Below are 13,579 nucleotides of genomic sequence, written 5' to 3' on the forward strand. Positions count from 1 at the left end.
GCAGTGAGATCTGAGCCCGGTCCTGACCTCTGGAGGAAATCCACTTCTCTCACTGACTCATGATCATGTTGCTCAGTCACATGGTTCGGTTGTTGTTCATGCGTTTGAACGCAGCACGATCCTCTAAGTCCTCAGTGATCCAGGGCTGAGACCCCTGAGTCCATGTGTGACACATCCGTCCTGTTTTACCCTCTAACATACTGTGTGGTAGACTCTAACCAGGTAGTGGAGTTTTCTCTGCATGTGTAGCTGTGTGGACGTGTGTGCGCTGTGTGTCGGTGCACACTGTGTGGACGCGTGGCATTAGTTTGGCGTGCCGTGTGCGTTCCTGTGCAGTTACGTTGTCGCCCCTCTCTTCTCATGACAACGCATCTGAATAAACTTGAGCTGGGTGCGGGCTAAGCCTGTTAATGCCCTGCACCTGTCACACACCGCTCCAACCTGAATACTGCATGTCCACCTAGGACAGCCCGAGGACACCGGCTGAAACCACCTCCGGGCAGCAGCAGCGGTTCGAAGCTGCATCACGCTGCTCTCTCTGTGTAATGTTCACACACAGGAGCCGAGCTGTGTCTGTGTCAACATTTAGTTAAATCACAGTAACTCACACACAGTTCCTGCCCTGTGGTCGTCTGCATCCGCCACTCAGACTGGTGTCAGGTTACGTCCAGAGTCATACAAACTCTCAACCATTCATATGAGATTCTGTCTTACGCTCTGTGTGAAGTCTTGAGTAATGACTTAAAAAAGTGCTTTGGGATGTCACAGTGACCTTGACCTTCGACTACCAAAGTCTGAATGTTTGTGTTAAATGTGAAAGGATTCCCTTGAGATATTCTTGATATATTGTTAGAATAAGAAAAGGCCAAAATTAAGTTTGTCAGGTCAGTTTGATTTTGACTTTTAATTTTTGATCACTAAAATCTAATAAGTACATCATCGAGGCCTAATGTATGTTTGTAGAAAATGTGAGGAAGCTCTGTCATGTCCACCAACATGGGTTGGGCGTGACGCCGACTGTCCCAGCTGTCTGAATGTCTGTACAAGTCTTTATATAAAAAGAATTGTCCTCACAAAAAGAGCAGATTCTGCTTCACAGGGTGAACTAGCAGCACCTCAGACCGATTTACTCATGATTTTCCTATTTTTAATCACAATACAACTCATAAGGATGATGATTTAAAGGTCTCTCCCGTCTGAGGTGCGAACAGTTGACATGTTTTTTATTCCATAGGTTGTATGTTCTATATATATCTATGCTCTATATTCAGTTAGCCTCCGTTGGTGAAGCAGAACATTGACAGCAGACTGGTGCTGAGAGTCACAAACAGACGTGGCTTTGGTTGAGCATTTGATTTAAAGTGTTGTGAAAATGAAAGTCCACTCTAGCTTAGCTTTAGCTCAGCGGCAGCTGCACACAGACTGGGCTGTGTATCATCAGTGTAGAGGTGGAGCTAACGGCTGTGACTGTTTTCCCTCCTCAGATCATCCAGAAACCTACTCATGACCTGAAGCAGCAGTTGTCCGGTTACTCCAAGAGGGTGGCAGGCTCCGTCACAGAGCTCATCCAGGCTGCAGAGGCCATGAAAGGTATCTTAACCTCTGACCCCTTCACCTCAGAGTGTCAAGTCTGTGTCTTCATTTTCACTGAATAATGTCAGTGTCCTCACTGATATGAGGCTACGGTCCAAAACATGTATCCACATTAATGACTGTTGATAATAATAATAATAATAATACTGACTCACAGTGTTTGATGAGACATTACAGCAGCCTCCAGATGCAACTTTGATCTGTGACTAAATTCAAAATAAGGAAAGATTTAGAACTGAAGAAGAAAATCACTTTTTCATGGCAACCTGATACAGCTCTGTTCTTAGAGCCTCTAGGAGTCGAGTACAAATTATGTTGAACCTTGAACACATCAGAGACAATCAACAGACCATGAATTGTATCTAACACACTGGGGGGTGAACAGTCAAAGAACATTAAAGGGATAATTCAACATTTTGTCAAATTCGCCTACTGCCATAATCCCTATAGTCATAGCAGTAGGTTCATCACCTTTAATTGTCGGTGCACGTTGTTTTGAGATCAGCGGAGCAGAGACATGAGCTGCTCAGCGAAGGGTACAGGTCCCCTGTCCCTCAAAACTCATCATATACACAATCCAACAACTCCAAAACACTCTTGTGGAGAAGTTATGACCTGCACATTCACCACGCTATGAAATTATGTAACATTACGACACATGAAGCAAATACTCGGGACTACTTGCGCTTTTGAAATCACTCCGCCCAGCAGCCGTGTCTGAATGTAGTTCCGGCTACGCATATGTCTCGAAAACAATTCCATCTCAGACCTCATGCACCGATAATTAAAGGTAATGAACCTACCTCTATGACTATAGGGATTATGACAAAAGGCGAATTTGCCAAAATGTAGATAAAGAACAGTAAAAGAATAAATTAAGAACAGTTAAAGATCAGAAAAACAGCATATTGCGCAAATCAATGAATAATAACTATATATTAATCACTGTTGAGGTTCCATGTTATGGGTGATAATTAGCTCTGACATGGGCTGGTGTAGAATTAAGATCCCTCTGGGCCAATCAGCTCTCTGTTTGATCATGGATCAGCTCAGTGAGAACAGTATATACAGTATAAAGTTGGTGAATTAATAATTTGATCAGGATGAGAGAGATTTAGACATTAAAAAACACATTGCGAACCATATTACCATTACACCAGGTTCAACCAACAGGCGTGCTGGGGCAGGGAGCTGTTGGAGCTGTTGGCCCAGACTGAGCTTTGTTGGTGTGTGTTGCAGGCACAGAGTGGGTGGACCCCGAGGACCCCACCGTCATCGCGGAGAACGAGCTGCTGGGAGCCGCGGCAGCGATTGAAGCAGCTGCCAAGAAACTGGAGCAGCTGAGGCCCAGGACCAAACCCAAGGTCAGAGGGCTTTTTACAGAGCGGGCCGTCCTGCTGGAGCCTGTTAACCTCAGCACAGGGTCACAGCTCCTCACACATTGAGTGACGGCCAACGGCACCCTGTTAACATGAACCCTCCCCCTCGCTGTAGACCAGCCCTGTAACACAACACGGTTATTGATTATTGATTTGGTTTCCCTCTTGAAAACAGGAGGCGGATGAGAGCTTGAACTTCGAGGAGCAGATTCTGGAGGCGGCCAAGTCCATCGCCGCCGCCACCAGTGCTCTGGTGAAGGCTGCTTCGGCCGCGCAGAGGGAGCTGGTGGCTCAAGGGAAGGTACGTCTGAACGCAGCTGGAGGACGGAGGCTCTACCTCAGGACAGGAGCGGTTACTGTCAGTTTGTCCCGTCAACCAGGATTCACCCTGAATAAACTACTGCAAACACACCTGACAGTCCATCTGTGAGACGCCTTCACTGTCACCCACATGTGGAAGTGTAAAGCTCATGCACAGGGCAACATCTGGACAGCACTGATGTTTCTGTGCATGAGACTCCACATTACAAAAAACAAAAATAATAAAACTTTTCTGAAGCTAATCGACACATGAATATAAGAATCCACCATTAGCAACATGTTAACAGAGGCCTGTCAGTAGATTTACTGTAGGTACATCTGCAGTTTTACTTCTCCATGTCAGTGATGATCCAAACTGAAAACCCTTCACATGAGATATTCAAGTTATTCAAGAATAGAATAGAATAGAATAGAATAGCAATAATAGAATTACAACGAAATTGGTGAGGCATCCCCCCCAGGTGCACTTTATCTACTTAAAAACTACAACTACTATGCCGAGTGATAAAAAATAATGAATAAAAATGAGAAATAATCAAGAATAGGAACACAAATATCGCACTGTTAAGGAATAGAAATAATGAATGAATAATCTAAGAAATGTTCCCTTATTGCACTTAAAGGTCCAGTGTGTAAAATGAGGGGAAAACTGTGACTTTATTATGTATCTATTAAATAATTTTATTGTTTATTTATGATCGTGAAACTCTTCGAACGTGCTCTCTGGTTGGCTGGATTTTCCAATCCATACAAACAAGATGGCGACACTCTCTAAGCAAGACCCTTGCTATATGTATATAAAATAAGAATTATAAGGCTATGAAAACCAAACAGATTTCATTTTAAAGCGATTATACACTTATACCTTGACAAATATTACACAATGGACCTTTTAAAGAAGAAAAAAAAGAATATTAATAGTGATAATTTGCTCTTCTCTTCAAATCAAATCAAATTTGAAATGAATGAGCTCTTCAGCAGCTCAGACTGATTCATGATACAGTGATAACAACGTGTTGTGTTGTGTGTCGTCAGGTGGGAGCGATCCCGGCCAACGCGGTGGATGATGGACAGTGGTCTCAGGGGCTGATCTCAGCTGTAAGTTTCCTCTCTCATAAAGAACCACCTTCCTTCTGCTGATGATCAAACCTCTCACCGTTTCACCTTCGACTCCTCAGGCTCGAATGGTTGCCGCAGCGACCAACAACCTGTGCGAGGCGGCCAACTCGGCGGTGCAGGGACACGCCAGCGAGGAGAAGCTCATCTCGTCGGCCAAGCAGGTGGCGGCCTCCACCGCTCAGCTGCTGGTGGCCTGCAAGGTCAAGGCCGACCAGGACTCCCAGACCATGAAGAGGCTTCAGGTCAGTTACCGCGGTCGTCCCCTATAAACTGATGTTACAGGGACGTGAGGGAGTTCATGGTGTCGAAGGTCACAGTCACACCTGCACCGAGGAAACAAGGAGCCATTGTTGACCTTTAGTTGTGCCCATGTGGCCGTCACTCTGACACACAAACACACCAGGAGGTGTTAACATGGCATTACATCGACTGACAGGTCCCTCGTTCACTGGAGTGTTTTCACATAATCAGATGTTCACATCACTTACACACCGGGCCTTTTCCTGGCTCCAGACCATCAGCAGATGGATTTAGAGTCACTGATCAGTAGAATCCGGTCTGTTGCTGTGACGGTGAGTCTGTGACAGAAAGCAGCAGTGTTTTCCTGACAGCTGACGCTCCATCGACCGTCTGCTGACAGGAGAGACAGTCAGAGAGATGATGGTGTCTTCAAACAGCAACACCAACCGCATCTTTACACCCTGTCACAGAGCAGACGCACACCGTCACACACAACACAACACAGTCCCTCTGCTTCTCTTTGCAGTCTGTCAGATGAACACAAACATGAAATAATCACCACAGTTTCAGTGTCACCTCTGTTCATCCATCAGTAGACTACACAATACACAACACACAGTCATCTCTCAGTGTCTGTGCCTCACACACTGCACCTGTACTGTACTAGTGTAGCCGTAGACATATTTTATCTAAAGTATAAGTCGGATGACGCTCTGTTTCTGACTGTGAGTGAATCTCATTGTCAGTCCAAACCAACAGTGAATGAATCTAACTGGCTGTAGGTGTCGTATCACAGAGCTCCACTATCCTTCCCTCATTGCCATTAACAGATTAACACACACACACACACACATTGTCCTGCTTCCACAAATAGTCACTGCAGCACCAAATGTGGATAAATCCGCTGCCGAAAATAGTCCCCAGCAGGTGCTCTACTTCCTCCTTGCTGTTGATAAACCAGCAGTTATTGAGCTTCTTCAATAAGAGTCAGCAGTTAAAAAAAAAAAAAAACATATGTACGTCCTCAGTAGGAACCAATGAGCTTTGAGCAGAGCACCACAGACATAGAAGCGAGGTCAGATTGCTCAGAGACACATAAACACCAATTGGTTTTGGATCTGATCTGAGATCTGGAGCCAGATTCACATAAACCATCTCAGTGTTTTGTACAGTGTGCTAAACTGCCCGAAACCGTGACGTCATCACAGTCCAAGATGAGAGAGCCGGAGGCAGGGAGTGAGTTTACCGTGGTAACGCAGTGTGTTTGAACTTGAGCCGTCTCCTGGAGCCCGAAAAGCCTGGCTCCAGAGTTAGCTCTGTAGCCCTCTAATCCTGCCTGGTCAGACTGACACCTGATCCAGGAAGGTGCTCGGTCGGAGGTGTGATTCTCATCGGCGCTGATGATCAGACAGGAGCTGCTCTACCTGCCGAGGGAACAACAATCACAACAATCAGTGGCTGTGCGACAGCTGAGGCGGCTGCAGATTGTACAGTATGTTAGAGTCTATTCATAGACGGCTGTGTAGTGTTTAGGGTTACAGGTGAGCTGCATGATCTACACAGCTGCTCCATCAGGATTAGCATGCTCTATATTTAGCACAGGTAAGAGCACTTAACATGCTGCTGCATTTCAGCGGGCTAATGCACACATTTCACTGAACAGGCAGAACCAGAGCAGAGCTGAGGTATCCCAACTCTAATGTTACTGAGCATCCAACAGCACTGCATCCTAGGTTTCCCACAATGCACCACAGAATCTATTAGGTTTTATTATAGGCTGCTTCACGCCCAATGTTCTGATTTAAACTCTCTGAGTCCCAATCAGGACATCACTATGACATCACCATGGTTACTTCTCAGGCTTACAGTAGGACTACAGTGACGGCCAGACTGCAAACGAGTGTCTTTAAAGGCATAGTTCAACATTTTGGCAAATTGGCCCATTGCCATAATCCTGAGAAGGTTTGTTACCTTTAATTGTCGGTGCAAGCTATTATTAGATCAGCAGAGCAAATGCAGAGACTGCTTGCTGCAAAATCCCCAACGGGAACGCGCATCAGCGCTTTTGCACGAATTTACCTCTAAAACAACTCTGTCTCGTAACGTTCCATTATTATCTCATAGCGTGGTGAATGTGCAGGTCACAACTTGTCCACGAGAACGTTTTGGAGTTGTTGGATTGTGTATTTGATGAGTTTGATGAGGGAAACCAAGAAATCCCATTAGCCTCCGTAGCATAGCTCTGAGCAACTCGCGGCTCTGCTCCGCCGTTCTAAAAATAGCTTGCACCAACAATTAAAGGTAACAAACCTACTGCTATGACTATAGGTATTGGTCAATTTGCCAAAATGTTGAACTATCCCTTTAAACGTTTAGCAGTAAAACTCCAGTGGAAGCAGCAGGTCACTGATGCACATGATGTGGCGCAGTAGGGTCATTCTGACCTTTACGTGTAACCGATGCGGTCATTCCCAAGACATAACAGAAACTACAAGTATCTCCTGTCACTTCAACCACCCAAAAATACTATCTTTAAGGCTGTGTGCGCTCGCTGCGAGCACATCAGGCTGCCCAGGCCATCTCATATTCTCTGATCCAATCAGCAGTGGCTTATCTCCTCCTCTTCTGGGCCTGCAGCTGCCACCCCAGTAATTCCCATACATTTATGTCTGCAGCCGCTCTGGAAACAATCCACCAGTCCGACCATGGCACCGAGAACTGGAAACACTAACCCCCGATCTATGATTACAGCAGCAGCACTTGCTCTCATCACTCTCTGCCTCGGTGCTTTTTAAGGCTGTAATTATTCAGAGTGCTGAGTAATGCACGGAGTCTCGGCCGAATGTGTGAATATCTGAGGAAAGCAGCAGGTGGTTTCGGGGACAGCGCCGACTTATCCACTGAGTTACCAGTTTGTTCTGCACCACCTAAAGTGATCCGGTACAACACAGCAGCCAACCGGTTCACACATTGTTTTCTCAGATGCTGAAAAGCTAATTTACAGACTCTCTCTAGATCTCTAGAGTCTCACTAGATTTATGGAAATTAAAAGAACAGCTGGACGCAGTGAATATGTGTTCTATAATAGTATCACTCAACTGACTGTGATCTGAATAATTCCCTATTTACTACACAGCCTTTTATTTACTCTCAAACGTACTACATGAGATAAAAAATACCACAGTTCAACAGAATAAGTAGCATCCACAGCCTGGATGCAGCATCCCTGCAAATAATCCCATAATGCAATCTACATACACTGCAAAAACTTAATATCTTTCCAAGAATATTTGTCTCATTTCTAATCAAAACTAAACTCTTTCCACTTAAAATAAGACTCATCACCTTAAAAATTAACTTGTTTTTAGATCATTTTCACTTGTTTCAAACAAACTTTCACTTGAAATAAGTAGAAAAATCTGCCAGTGAAAGCAAGTGTTTTGTGCTTATAATAAGAAAAACTTGCCCCACTATCAGATTTTTTTTAAGTGAAAATATGCTTGAAAGAAGTCTTATTTCAAGTATAATGAGATTTGTTTTGACGAGAAATACGACAAATATTCTTGGTAAGATTTTTTGCAGTGTAGTGTGTCAGTTAAACTTGTAGTCTGGATAATATAAAGGGTCAATTCAACCAAAATGTGGCAACAAATTATTTGGTTTTAGTGTCATTTATCTTTTTTTTTTTTTTTTTTAGATATTTTCTGAGCTATACTGAAAGCATGACATCTGCCTTCAGCCATTACAAATGACAGTCGAGAGTAGAGAGTCAGAGACGTTGTTTCTAAAGACATGTTGATGAAGAAGGTTGAAATGTAATTTTTAAATTCAGAAACTGGATTCCAGTGACTGACAGAAACCTCAGGAGCCTCTCCATCTTCCTGCTCCGTCATGTGACTGACAGGTACCTCAGCCAGAAGAGGTCACATGACCACGGATGACAGCAGCCCCTATCCGAGGAGGGCGGGGCTTAGTTTATCAGCAAACGATGTGGGAGCATCAGTCAATGTCAATGAATGAAGACAAACACCACTGTAACATCTTCAACATCTTCAAAGGCCAGATGTTAACCGTTGGAGTCACACATGATGGACCACTGTGTGACTGCTGTGTTGATTGACATGAGTGTGATGTTGAGGAGGGGGGGGGTAGAGGTCAGTGTTCAGATGTTGCTGGACTTGAGAGGGATATTTCACTGTGGGAAAGGTGTGTTCAAGTTCAAACAGGCTGAGTTCCTCTTTTAAACGACTGATGTAAGGTGCATTTTTAGAGCATCAGCACCATGACGGTGTGTGTGCACAGCTGACGAGGAGCCTCACGGCGTTTGGTGTGTGTCAGGGCCAGACTAACAGTAACATTCCAGCCAAAGATAAACCAGCAGGGAGGATTCACTCAACGTCTGCGCGACTCTGCCAGCTCGGTGTCAGATTTCAGCCCACACGGCCGCAAAAGGACAAAACTCCAGTTTGCCGGAGCCGCGCCGCCCAATGAGACGGGTGTTTGGCTTTGAGCGGAGCGGAGCAGGCTGCTGCTCGTTGCCTTTTACAGCAGTTCTCAGGCACTAAGCAGAGGGAAAAAAAAAAACCTGTTATGGTTTTGTCTCTGACCACTGGTGGAAGTTATCATTCCCTTTCCAGGAGCTGCTGTTCACAGGCAGCACACTTAATTTGTCTGCTGCTGCTCCCAGTCTGGATATGTCTGTTTCCACATCTGCCCAGTGACTCAGCCGTGCCTCATGTCAGAAACATTAAGCTCACCTCCCCTAATGTTTTAGTTTGACAGAGAAACAGTGAGTGGACTCTGATTTCTGTGTTGCAGACTGACTGAATTACTATGTTTGTGTGTGTGTGTGTGTGTGTGCAGGCTGCAGGAAACGCTGTGAAGAGAGCCTCTGACAACCTGGTGAAGGCGGCGCAGAAGGCAGCGTTCGATGCTCAGGACGACCAGGCCGTGGTGGTCAAGAGCAAGATGGTGGGAGGAATCGCTCAGGTGAGTCACAGAGAGAGATGAAATGTGTGTCCTACACAACAAGGGACAAGGTTAGATCAACATCCTGTTTTCACTTTGTCAAAACTCCATATTCTCCTTCATAAGAATCTACAGCTTTGGTCTTAATAACCAAAAACAATCTCAGTGTAGTTTTACATCTCTAGTAAACAACAGGCCAGTGAACCAATCAGAAGGCTCTAAAGCTCTCTCCTGATTGGCTGACTGTTTTCTGAGCAATAATCCTCTCAGGAAACGAAACCCTTTTACTACATGGGACCTTTAACTCTAACAATGGGGAAAATAGATAGATAGATAGATAGATAGATAGATAGATAGATAGATAGATAGATAGATAGATAGATAGATAGATAGATAGATAGATAGATAGATAGATAGATAGATAGATAGATAGATAGATAGATAGATAGATAGATAGATAGATGGACTTTATTAATCCGAAAGGAAATTCCTCTGTCGGCTGCTCTATATACTCTGATAGAAATACTAAAAATAAGAGGGAAAAGAACAAGAACAAGTAAAAGAAGAATGCAAGCTATTAATATAGCAGCAATACAAAAATACTTAAAATTGTTAGCTCCAGTGAGGAGCAGCAGTGAGATGCTAACTCTAGCCTGAACTTTGACATAGAGATGGTATATTTTAAACTACAGAATGCATTTCCTGAAGGAAATACGGGTGAATGCTGAAAGCTGAATGAGCTGAATAAATTGCTGATAAATTGATAACAATGCTGAATTAAGTTAAAAAACCACTGAAGAAATCTGGACAAGATGAAACCTATGATATTTACTTTAGTTCAGACACAGATTAGGTCCATAGAGGAACAATACTTTCTTTTTTTAAGTGTATTTTTTGGGGCTTATACCTTTAATTGATACGGTAGTTGAGAAAGACAGGAAATGGGGAGGGAGAATGACATGCAGCAAAGGGTCACCCAATTCAGGATTTGAACAGGGGCCAGCTGCAGCGAGGACTATAACCTCTACATAAGGGACGCGTGTTTAACCCACGGAGCCATGTGACGCCCAAAACAATACTTTCTTTAAAGAAATGATACATTTCTGAATTTCCCTCCTAGGGATTAATACAGTATTTTCTATTCTATTTTCTATTATAAATGAAGGGAATGAACGACTCAGTCTTACTAACTTCTGCATCCGCCTGGTTACCAACAGCAGTGGGGGAGGGGTTTAGTGACAGGTGTGTCCTCAGGTGTGTGAGCTGACAGACTGTGTTTGTGTTTGTGTTGCAGATCATCGCTGCTCAGGAGGAGATGCTGAGGAAAGAGAGGGAACTGGACGAGGCCAGGAAGAAGCTGGCCATGATCCGACAGCAGCAGTACAAGTTCCTGCCCACGGAGCTGCGGGAGGACGGCCAGGAGCAGTGAGAGCGCGTCAGTCACGCAGCAGTGATTGCTCAGGACCCTCCCCCAGCGACATGTAGAGGAGCTTCGTGCTTCAGTCAAACCAACATCAGCAGACTGACTCCGCCTCCACAGGATCAGTCTCTGTATTTAAGTCAGAAACCAAATGACGCCAATGAATCTGAGTTTTGATAATACTGAATAATATGTGCCTTAAGTGTTAATTAAGGTGTCTGTGCTTTTGATTATATATGATCTTATACTTTGAGCATATCTACATCTTTTCCCTCCTCTGTGTCTGTGTGCATGTCTCCATTGTGTCCGTGTTGTGTGTCTTTGTGTTAAACTCTTGCCTTCACTGTTAGATCATAGAGATGAAGGCGAGCATGAGCTCTGCCTCTGACGCCGATTATGCATCATGTATACAGATGTTCTATGCAGATGTGTCTGCGCGTGTGTGTGACCGAGTACGTTACGTGTCACAGTGTTTGAATCTGAGACGATGAAATATTTTTAGATTTGGAAACTTTGCGACGGAACAAATCAAAGTGGAGAAACATTATTTTTTTAAAGGTTGAGAATGAACTGTATTAAAAGATCTTCCAGTATCTGAATAAAGTTTTTGGTATTTGAATTGAAGCAGCTGCAGTATTCAGGCCTGGGTTAGATTAGAGAACTTTTTGTGTAAAGGTGATGAAGCCATATATTTAACTCCAGTGTTTATTGACTCACTCCAGTAACATGTTGTTGTTGTTAGTGTCTGACGCTGAGCTTCATACTTTCTAGAGACTTCCTGTCACCGTACAATCCCATGATGCTCAGCTTCTGCCTAATGTTTTCTAATGAGAGGTAAAATAATAGAGTTCAAGGACCTAATATTAGCTTGCTCTGTTCCAGTGTAGCAGGGTTTTTTTTAAAGTGCCTTCAGAGCAACATGTTCACCTAACTGAGAGTTAGTAACAGAAGCTCATGTAAACCTCACGTATCTGTAGCTTCCTTCACAGTATTTTAGAGCAAACAGAGCAGATATAAATGACTGTAATCAAAGCCTTTTCTTTTGTTCACATGTTTGAAACTTCTTGTGGTATAAATGTAAAGCTGGCGAGCAGCTGTACCACCTCCTGGGCACTGTAACAGAGATTTATATTCAATAAAGCCAGTTTTCAGTCAAACTCCTCCTCACATCTTTGTTTTTATTCAACAGTTTTACATCCACTCCTCTACAGTATTTTTACCTCACAGTCTCTGCACATCTGTGGGGGAAGTGATGCAACCTGGGAATCTACTGTTTTATATTATCAGTCTGTTTGAGTTTCATTAAAGGAGACATAGGTATGCCCCTTTTACCACAAATTAAAATAGTTCCCAGGTGTCTTAAAGATATATCTGTGACATGCTTTGGTCAAAATACCCCAAGGATCAAACATCACAGATCTTTTCATCCTCTCAAAACAGCCCTGTTCAGAACGGCTGGTTTCAGTGCCTGTCCCTTTAAATGCAAATGAACCACTGCTTGCCCCGCGCCGCCCCTTCTACTGGTACCAGGTAGGGGTGGGATTATGCAAATTCGAAACCTAGTTACATCACTGGAAGACAACTGAGGGAACGGCTCGTAAAATCACATGGATTTCAACGTAGGGAGCCTGAAAATTACAGATTTTTATGTCAATTCTCACATTTTAGGGGCCAGAAGGCAAGACAAACACCTAAATATATGTTATATTTCCATTCATATGTCCCCTTTAAGGTTTAGTAAGTTGGGGCTGGATTCACCTTCTTGAGGCTAATAATAAACCCCCATCCCACCCCACCCCCTCTGTTCATACAGTGTGCTATAGCTGTTTCACACGCTTATTATGGCCATAGAGGCTCAATATCACAAGAAACTGTTAAACTTTGAACTAGTCGGGGCGGTGTTTGGCTCAGTTGGTGGAGCACCCGCCCCATGTGTTGAGGCTGTGGTCCTCGCTGCAGGCGGCCCCGGTTCGGGTCCCGCGTCGGGCGGCCCTATCCTGCATGTCGTTCCCCCCATCTCTGCCTCCCATTTCCTGTCACACTCTCAACTGTCCTATCAAATAAAGGCATGAAAAGCCAAAAAATATACTTTAAAAAAAAAAAAAACTTGGAACTAGTCTTCACCTTGTGGACCCTGTTCAGGACAGGAACTTAGTCAGCACCAGGATGAGTTGGGACTAATGTCAGTGACCCGGGGACTTCCAGGTCCCCTGGGCACCTGAGCCCTTTTTCACCTGTTGGTAATTCTGATAGAAGGTCAAGTCCCTGACCGTATAATAATAAAACGTAGACCTTTGTTAGTCCCACACGAGAAGGGAAAACTTAAAATATCAGAAACAAATCCTTAGTAAGATAAATAATCCATGTAGAATTTGATACTTACCAAAATATTAAGTATGTGAGGTGAAGACACCGGGAGACATCAGGACCTGCTCTGATTAAAGGAGCTCTGTGTTCAGGTAATAGAGCGGTTTGGATCAACAGCTGTTCACATACTGAGCTCTGTCCTGTGATTGTCATCCTGGACCTACATCCCCTC

The 13,579-nt window shown here is 44.1% G+C and overlaps 1 protein-coding gene across 4 annotated transcripts in view; it reads left to right on the forward strand.

Moving 5' to 3' along the window:
- The window catches only part of tln1 (talin 1), a 111,042-nt gene that overhangs the window by 45,642 nt on the left and 51,821 nt on the right, over nucleotides 1–13,579 (forward strand). For 2 of the 4 annotated variants that reach the window (XM_085794029.1, XM_085794030.1), the window contains exons 51-57: nucleotides 1,485–1,590; nucleotides 2,833–2,957; nucleotides 3,148–3,273; nucleotides 4,329–4,391; nucleotides 4,472–4,654; nucleotides 9,516–9,641; nucleotides 10,915–12,197. The exons of 1 other annotated variant lie outside the window; for it this stretch is intronic. In XM_085794029.1, the coding sequence (XP_085650155.1) occupies nucleotides 1,485–1,590; nucleotides 2,833–2,957; nucleotides 3,148–3,273; nucleotides 4,329–4,391; nucleotides 4,472–4,654; nucleotides 9,516–9,641; nucleotides 10,915–11,049 (864 nt within the window). In that variant the 3' untranslated portion in view covers nucleotides 11,050–12,197. Of the gene's footprint in view, nucleotides 1–1,484; nucleotides 1,591–2,832; nucleotides 2,958–3,147; nucleotides 3,274–4,328; nucleotides 4,392–4,471; nucleotides 4,655–9,515; nucleotides 9,642–10,914; nucleotides 12,198–13,579 lie in introns of those variants that run through there. One more of the 4 variants, XM_085794032.1, reaches the window with a different exon arrangement.

This window comes from Trachurus japonicus, chromosome 12 (genome assembly GCF_045865225.1).
Source record: "Trachurus japonicus isolate A0001 chromosome 12, Traja_1.0".
NCBI lineage: Eukaryota > Metazoa > Chordata > Actinopteri > Carangiformes > Carangidae > Trachurus > Trachurus japonicus.